Source organism: Anopheles coluzzii, chromosome X (assembly GCF_943734685.1).
Source record: "Anopheles coluzzii chromosome X, AcolN3, whole genome shotgun sequence".
Classification (NCBI taxonomy): Eukaryota; Metazoa; Arthropoda; class Insecta; order Diptera; family Culicidae; genus Anopheles; species Anopheles coluzzii.
Window position 1 is genome coordinate 18,754,547 of NC_064669.1, and position 9,278 is coordinate 18,763,824.

General features: G+C 46.8%; 1 protein-coding gene across 1 annotated transcript; it reads right to left on the bottom strand.

Moving 5' to 3' along the window:
* Nucleotides 1-1,098: 1,098 nt before the first annotated feature.
* LOC120950161 (fasciclin-1) lies at nucleotides 1,099-8,223 on the bottom strand. Its single transcript, XM_040367975.2, has 13 exons — nucleotides 7,418-8,223; nucleotides 5,397-5,529; nucleotides 5,100-5,287; nucleotides 4,872-5,005; nucleotides 4,688-4,784; nucleotides 4,424-4,610; nucleotides 4,170-4,330; nucleotides 3,961-4,112; nucleotides 3,799-3,889; nucleotides 3,507-3,733; nucleotides 3,275-3,434; nucleotides 3,050-3,194; nucleotides 1,099-2,976 (listed from the first exon to the last, which is right to left on the bottom strand). The coding sequence occupies exons 1-13, from the start codon at nucleotides 7,577-7,579 to the stop codon at nucleotides 2,771-2,773; spliced, it is 2,043 nt and encodes a 680-aa protein (XP_040223909.2). The 5' UTR covers nucleotides 7,580-8,223; the 3' UTR covers nucleotides 1,099-2,770.
* Nucleotides 8,224-9,278: the final 1,055 nt, after the last annotated feature.

Sequence of the window (9,278 nt, forward strand, 5' to 3'; positions counted from 1 at the left end):
CCAGCCGGGTCGGGTTTGAGATCGAAGCAATTTCACTGTCTCATCTCCCGCCCAATGGGCCTGCCTTGCCTAGACGTGAACGATTTAATGCGGCAGTCTTTTCGACAAGACTTTGGAGCAGAAGAAAAGAAGCGTGCTGGCATTTGCGTTGCAGCGAAAGTCGGGGATTTGGGTTTTAAGCAACATCGCAACTGGCCAGAAACGGATCAATAACCATGCTTCCCAAACATACCACACACACTCGCTCTCATTGACGCCTGGTACACCGCACAAGGGGTGTATTGATTTTCGGAAACCATTTGTTTCCCTTCCGAGTTGGCGGACGCTTTGCTACTTTGTTTGTATTTTTATTTTGTTTGTTCTTTCCGGCGACCTTTTCCCACCTTCGGTTCTCTTAGCGAAGGGAGCACAGTAGGCACGCACGTGCGTATTACGATGCGAAGCAATGTTAAGACATTGGTTGTTTTTTTTGCGTCGTAACAACTGCGTCACGGCTAAGACGTTTAGGTACGGCGAGCAGAGATTAGAGAACGCCCGCACGGATTCTGGTACGGATGATATGCGAGCTGTGGTTCCTTTCCGTTGCCTAAGCAAATTAAGTCAACTAAATTGACACAGAAACACACAAACACACATACTCACACATCACAGACTGGGCGGGGGGGGGGGGGAGGGGGGAGGTGGGAGGTGGCAAACCGAGTACGCCGAAAGTAAATCCAATTAACACCAATATCTGCGCTAGAGTGTCATCATGCAAGGGACAGGAAGTAATCAGTAATTTGCGACCGCACGAGAGAACCCTACGCACGCTGACGTGGCCTAATTTAATATGTCGCCTGCCCAGCCCGCCTAATTGGGTATCCGTGTTTCGGGTCGTCGGACCCGGTATCGCTTGGTTTGGCAATCGCGTCGGAAGCGCGTGGATAACGCTGCCGGAGGGCACTGCTTAAAAGTGAGCCCGTTGTTTCATTTCCCTAATTGATCATTAGCGGGTGTGTATTATGTGCGAGCGTAGAACCCGCAGCGCCAGCGGGCCGGCCACACTTGATTGGACACAGCAAAACGACCTCATCGGCAGCTTAAAGAATGCAATCAAGATAGTAATAAAGCAGACCGCGAAGGTTTCCGTCTGTCATCGGCTCTGTATTGCACCGGTTCTTATATTTAGTCTGCCCAATTCATCCAAGGTGTGTGTCTGTTACACTGTTACATTATCGGTTCGGTTGTTTTCTTCTTCTTTTCCTCTGTAGTTGTTTCATTACGTGCTAGAATATTGACACGAGCTAGTTTTAATAATAAGGGGCCAAACAAACACAACGTTGAAATGGGAAAGGCTATTATAAATAGCAATGCTTTGCTATATTGTTTCGCACCTCCCTGTTCTGCCCAACTTTGCCAAACATATTCAATCACTACCGACAGCCACTCCTAATAAGGCGAATATTGAGGCTCAGTTTGAAAGCACGCTATCGGGATGAAGGGAAATTCAAGGGCGTCTCCCCGTGAAGAAAACTACAAACTAAATCGGTTTCCTGTTTGTTCCACCTTACATACTATGCGCTTAATTTGGCAATATGCACTTACGCTCTTAGCATCATCATAATCGTTAGCCTAGTAGAACAGGGAGGGAAGTAGTTAATTCAAGTATGAATAGTAGTGGTAGTAGTAGTAAATAGTAGTAGTAATAGTGGTGGTAGTAGTAGTAGAAGCAAGAGTGTTATTTGCAGTATCAAAAGATGATTATGTTTTAAATATCTTTTTTGCGAGTTATCATAGACCAAAACTAATCTGGGCTTCTTTGCAACTTACACAGATCAATACGTTTGTAAATACGTTTAAACAGCTGCACACGAAACACACACACGCACACTCTTTTAAATGTTTGTTTCCGTTTTTGTTCGCTATCTTACTTCGTTTCAACAATACACCTTGATTGGTAGTGTTTGGTATCCTCGGATTTAGATTTCATCTTGTATTTCTGTCTGCTTGCGGAAGGCATTTTACTAGGCAATTCGGTAGTACGGCAAATATCGGAACATGGTACCAGGTTTCTCATTTTTCCCGGCCCATCGTCGGGTTGTATATTAACTTTGTATATTAAGGCACACGAACACACTGGAAAAGGTACGGATAGATAGAGCGTGAATGAAAAGCGGACGAAACAAGGCACTAGGCAAACCAGATTCTACGAAAACTAATCACATGTTGCTGCTTTTGCTTTGGGTAGCAAACAAACAAAGAAAGGAACAGTAACACTATACAGTAAGACTACGCAAGAACACATTGAAAGCCACTCTTAATGGGTCGCTGAATCGTACCGACTAATATCGTAACGCTGAAGTAATTATGAAATTAAAAACTCTTGCCTATTCGATAAATTGCCTGTTTTAAAAGGACTGTGTCACACTAATTACGAGATTCTTGGATTGCAACTTATTTGCTTTACAACTACGTGAAAGGGAGTGATAGAGAGGGAGAAATAGATTTAACAAACAATCGCGTACAATGGGACATCTAAAACGAATACAATTTCGATACTATGATGCTAGTAGAGTTTCAATTTCGAACTCAAGTATTTGGCAACAAAATGACGGTTCGTTCGCGCCGCATCCCCGTCGAACCGGTTGGAACGAAATGAAAAGCATACTCCACACAATCCAATTTTCCTCGCTTACGGTGTGCTGCACAGCGCACGGTTCGAGACGTCACGATTGGTCGGGTGTGTCCTGGAAACGAAACAATGTTTCCCTGTTCGCCTTTCGTTCCGGCTCTAGACCGCTCCGAGCGCGGTCAGCACCGTCACCAGCAGCAGTGTCAGCGGCTCGATACCGTACAGACGATGGCCGTCGCTGGTGATCATGTCGTACTCGTGCACGAACGGTACATCGATGACGTGGATCAGCCCGTTGGTGCATTCTACATCGGCACGGAACACTGTTGTCCAGCGGCCCGTCTCCTTCCACTGGATGAAGTACCCTGCGAGCAGAAAGAATGCAGACGTGAATTACGTGATGCGCCAGAGAAGGCGACTTCCCAAGCCCCAACTTACTGTTGTCTTCCTCCTTTACGCGAATCTGCAAGCTCTCCAACCCGACGGTCGGTAGGATGAGCGAATCATGCGACATGTTGCGTAGATCACCCATACTGAACACCCGATCGGCTACGATGAGATGATGCTCCAGCACCATCCGAGACTGTAAACGCACAAGGAGACCACAACAAAAAGATCATTATTAGGGTCACGGAATCATCCGAGCTGGTAGCGCTCACGGACCTGCTCGCGGTTCCGCACAAAGTCGTCGAGGTTTGCTGCAGGATGTTCGATGAACCACTGGATCCAGGCCTTGTCTCTCGGCACGAAGTACGTGAACCGCTTGTTGGTCATGTTGAGCTGATCGTTGAAGTGGTTCAGCTTGCCAAAGTGGTACGTAAGACTGTGGATGTGTTTTTTAGAGGATTAATCCTGTTGGTGACATTGCCATTGGCATGCATCATCTGCTACTTACTTGAGCATCGGATCGGTTTCCAGCTTTTCCTGGACGGTCATGTATGAAACACCCAGCATACGGTCGATGATGTGGATGTAGCCATCCTTAGTGGCGATGTCCCCGAGCACGAGGGAGGCATTGACGCCACCACCCTCGACGGTGACGCTTTTGTCGTGCGTAGTGCGGTTCTCGTTCAGGTTAAAGTAAAGGAAGCGGCGACTGTTCATCGTTGGGATTTGGTAAATCTGGTAGGCAGAAAGCGTAAGTGTTAAAGTGTGCCAAGAATGCTGACAATTGTCCCTTCACTCACATGGTTCTGGTTATTGCGCTTTATTTTGTCTATCGTTATGGCATCTGGCACAACGTGCATCATTAGTACCTCGAGCAGCTTCTTGCGGTTGCTGATGAAAAAAGAGGGTTAGGGATAACACTATTCAAGTTTCCACAATAGGCATACGAGGGCTAACGTTACCTCATGAAGTTGGTTTGCATCATCTGGGCAACAGCTTCATCCTGCGGCACAAACAACGTCATCTGGCTCATGCCCCGCAGGACGTTCAGAAACTCCGGTGCGTAGTCTTCGATCAGGTCCCTAAACTTCGACCATAGCGTGTGGCTGTTATCCTGTGGGCATATTTAGCGTTAGTTACCGTATCTAGTTCTACGGGCTGTTAACCATACCGTAAGCATCTGCATTCCGTGCATATCGACGATCACGAGTGGGCGGTGAATCAGATGTACCACACCGTTCGCAACCGGAATGTTCGGCTTCACGATTTCCGCTATCACCGCACCCGGTGTCAGCCGCGAGTTGGAGTACATTGTGTTCGATACGACAAACACTGCGAGCGATGGAACGATGACGAAAGAGAAGACACATTAAGGTCAGCTAAACGCACGACGTCTGGAGGTAGGGGTCGGGAGAGAATAATTACCTCGATGTGTATTCTTGCCAGTTTCGTGCCGGAAGAAGGTAATTGTCACCCTCAGATCGTCCTCAAACTGGAGCGTCTCCAGCGGCTTCCCGTACGGGGCCGGCGTTGTAAAGATGGCTTTGTTTGGTATGACATGCCCATCGATGACCCGTTTGTCAATCATGCTCAGAGTGGGATTGGGCGGCACCTGTAATACGAGAAGAAATCGATATGTTGATGGATGCGCACGTCCATGAGAATCAGTTTTCCTCGCCCTTCCCTTACCTTGAAGCCCGTCTCGACCGGTATGAAGAAGGTGGAGATGCCCGACTTCTTGAACACCTGGTCGCGCTTCAGGTTCAGTATCTTCTTTCGAAAGGACCTGTTGGTTGTGCAGAGTACGTAAAGGTTACGAGTAATGAAAATCACTCTCATGGCGTTTCCTAACCGTCCCCGACATACGACTTACCTCACCCGGTGCGGCTCAATGTTGATCGCTTCTACGCTCTGCAGGAATCCCCATGCATCAGGATTGGGCGTATCGAGCGTTTTGTTGAACACGGTCGTTATGGGAGTCAGCACATCGTCTATAATGTGCAGTATCTGTCACAGAGAAAGCAAACGAAACGGTTGTAATTTCATCCGGTCCATCAGGGATGACATCAGCGCAAACAGTGGATGTAAAGCCACCCCCTACCTGGGTGTAGCCGCGGGTGTTTTTAAACTCCATGTTCGACCGCTCCCGGACAATTTTCGCACTGTTCACGTACAGGTCCTCCTGCATGCCGCTCAGCGGCCGGCGACGCGTGATGTACAGCGGCGTACCGTCGTCGTTGAGCGAACGCACCGTATCGCCCAGCTGCGATAGCCGGAGCGGAGTGGACGCTAGGATAATGAGTATCAGGGAAAACAAAGGCAAGACAAAAAGGCTGGTTAAGCGGAAGCGATTAGAAGGGAAGGATCTGAATCACCGTTCAGAAGATATCGCGCTTACACATGTGATAGTTGAGGTGCGTTTTGTTGTTGAGGTAACGCTGGAAGGCTTGGTTCGTGGGCGCAAATATTGTCAGTGGATGGTGAACCAGCCTGGACATGGCGATTTCATCGCGTTCGATTAGCGAGTAGAACTGAAATGTTCAAAACATTCGTTAGATTTTCGTAATGTCCCATCTGTAGAGAAATCAGAGTAGGGCGCGTCCTGTCTGTGCAATATCCCCATTCTGTCTAACCTATATTTGTGCGTATCGCATTGCTGAACCATTCCCATGGTTTAGTACGGTCTATAAATTGAAATTTATAGATGAACAAAAATTGGTCCAACACAATGCCTAACTACGTCAGTATGTCATCTCTTTCCAATGTATGCTAGCGCAACTAGGAAGTCGCAAACTATAAACTAGGTCCCCCATACATACTCTATGATTTGACATTAATCCCCCTTGCTTGTGTGTGTGCCTGTAACATCACTGCTAAGAAAGCGTTCGATAGCTTCCCAAAATCCTAACGTCTGTGCTTCTTCTGTTTTTGGAGCACAGACACTCACACTCCTAGGACAAAGCACCAGCCTGGTCGATGCGTAAGTGTGCGTAAGGAGGACATTCTGGCGCCAACGTTCATTTTCAACGGTCGCTAACGTCAACCGATGGGACACTTCTGGAGGAGAGTGATGGAAAATCTGGAACCACGTAGCACGTAGACCGTAAGCTAGACCATGAGCATTCAGGGAAGTGCTGTACGGCCCGCTGGTGGAGAAGGGAAGGTCGAAAATGAAGGCTAGAAAAGGCGGGGAAGCTAACAAAAAATACATTGAGCGAGAGAAAACTATTTCTTGTGCTCTCTTTCTCTCTCTATCACACTACCCAAAACCCAAAACCCAATAAATCCTGGGCCATGGGTTGGCGCCAACTGCTCGCTACGGCTCTGGTTATCTAATGAAACACAAAACCGATGGGGTGTTGGTTTTTTGTGCTTGCTTTTGCCGTCGCTGTTGTTGCAAAATAACTTTCCCTCCTCGTTCGGCTAGGGGTGGGTGCTTATTGGAGTGGGAACTAGGATGGGAAGGATAATGCTGCATGGCAGTGGTGGTGTTGGTGGTGCTGCTGACTCTCGCATTTCATTCACAGCCGCGTGCTGTTTGAAACAGAAGGAGCAGGAAAGCAATTTAAACCGACCGATAGTGGTGGTGGTGATTGTGGCATGTCCAGGATCAAACTATTTCCTCCTTCCCTTGCAATTACACCCCAATCCCGGCCGGAGTGCTCGTTGCAATCGCGTGCGTACATCGGCAAACGGGGACGCGCGCAAAATTTATTCCTGCCGCCACCCGCCTGCGTTGACTCATCGGCAGGACATTCGAGCGACCTGACGCTGGGAGGAAGGAAGTGTATGTGAGTGAGTCACCCGGTCGGTGAGGCGAGATGATTTGCATTGATTTTAGTCTATTTCTGTACTGTCTAATAAAACGAAGAAGAGTGTGAGCGAGAGCGAGACGGACGAGATAGTGCGAGAAAGAAAGTGAAGGACCCCGCGTTTACGAATGAGGAAGTGTGTTGAATTTAAAACGCGCACACTAGTGGATAATGTGTGTGTACCGAAAAATGGAGGTGAAGTGTGCTCAGAAGGGTAACAACTAAATGAAATAAAGCATAAACTGTTTTGTTGAATGAAACGCCTGTCGTTATCGATCTAGCCTCGAGTGTTTTTGCTAGAATAGCAGCTGTTCCATTAAAAAAAAATCTTGTCCAAATCCGGCACGAGCGCCTAGTGCGTCAAATAAATTTTCCTTTCAAGAGATTTTTTAAAATTATTTTTCTCTAGGGGATAGAGACTCAAGGGGTTGTGACAATCGGATCGGCTTGAAAGATTACTTTTCTTGCCAACTAGCTACTATCAGGTACAAACATCAAATTTCAGGAGATTTAAATCTACCCGCAAAGGTTCGTCGCTTGAAGTCGCTCAGAATTTTTGAGCCCTTCAACGAGACCTCGATAGGCTCCTTTACAGCTATATACAAACCTCGGACAGGTCGGGATCGTCTCGCATACGCGCCTCGAGCGTAACGGATGATGACCGGCCCACTGTCCAGACCGTCGGCAGCAATTGAAGGCACGCGAGAAGAAATACTACATGTCGGCCATACTGGCCAACACCATGGCGGCTGGACGTCGGTATGTCCATCGCCACCGGACGTGACTGTTTAGCTTGGCACTCGGTTATGAACACTAGAGCTGATCGGTGCAGCGGGTTGAACGGTGCAACGGAGATGATCGTGTTGTGTGGTGATGCAAAACGGCGAGTGTTGATCTCGAAGTTCTGAACGTATGGCGAACTTCTAGCAGCCAGTTCTACGTCGCCAGGTCTATGTTGCCATCGTATTTCTATCACACGCTCAAAGCACGCCAACAGAAACCGGTTCCCACCCTCAAAAAGGCACGGATTTTAGCTGCAATCACGACCGAACACAATTTTGTGGGGCTTCGGCTTCACACTGTTGGCACTGTTGTCCGGCCGTTTGGTGGTTCGTGGCAGACGCAACTTTTTACATCCGAGCGGATTTGCTACAAACAAAAATAACGTACAATGTACTGGGACGGGGGCGCGGTCAGCAAGAAAAAGGTTGCGAACAGGTTGCTTCCAGCGGCAAGACTGCTCGTTGCACCACACAAAGAGCACACCACTGTTTCCCTCGCGCACTGAAAAACACGCTAACACACACACACACGCACGCAGGCGCTTGCACGTATACACAACGCGAGTAAAACAACCCCGTACACGTCCGCACGCTACGAGGGATGGCTGAGAAATGGTGCTCTTTTCGTATGTGGCTCGGTTTTGGTTTACGCTATGGTACAAACGCTTTATGCTTTATGCTCACACTGTGCGCTAACAAACACTTGCAAGCGGTTGGAATTTTTTATTATTAATTTGCGGCTAGTGTAGAATTGCTCTTGATGTATTTCTTGCATTGTTGTATTGTTTACTTTTATGGGCAGTTTTAACTTTTTTTTTAAATATTGATTTATTTTGTAAAAAATATTTTGTATTAAACGATCAGTCAAAGCTTTCAATCCCACCATGCATGTATCCCGCACTACCAACACTATGATGCATTTGCAACATAGCGAACTTGTTAAGAAATAAACGGCAATAACCCTTGAAGGCAAAGAGAAGCAGGAGATGGATAAAAGCAATCAATACAGCAACCGAATTTTTTTGTGAATAATTATTATGAAACATTATTACAACATTTTTACACTTTGGATTAGCGTTCATTCGATTTGCGAATTGAGAAAACCAGAAGAATCATCAGTGGTGCACTAAAGCTTTCCTGAGCTTTCTGTGCTTTTTATAGCATCGTTTGGGTTATAGCAACGGAAGTTTGCCAAAAAGAATAGTTTTTCCTCGATTTGTAATCCGATACGAAATTTGCATTCCGCAATTGAATTATATTAATGTGATAATGTGTAAGAAAATACTAATACAGAGAGCGCTTACATAACGAGTTGCAATCCGTCCCAGTCATTCCATATAGTTTGTACAAGACATAACATAATTGGATCCAGGTCCTGGAATTCAGTGATCTTTTATTTTTTTGTTCAGGTTTTTAAGACTTATTCAGTGCCACGCAGCCGGATAGTCCGTCCTTGGTCCGAGGTTCGGTCGATTCCAGGCTTGGACCCACGACGGGCACGTTGTTAAGCCGTGCGAGTTGATGACTGTACTACGGGACCGCCTTAAATTAGTATTTTTCTACTTTTAATCATAATTTACTGTTTATTTCTTCTCTTACCTTTATTACTATCTTTTGTTTAATCAAAATGAACGGCCTAAATAAGTCGTTTTGCTTACTTAAGCAATTACGGGAGGGTAGCGAACC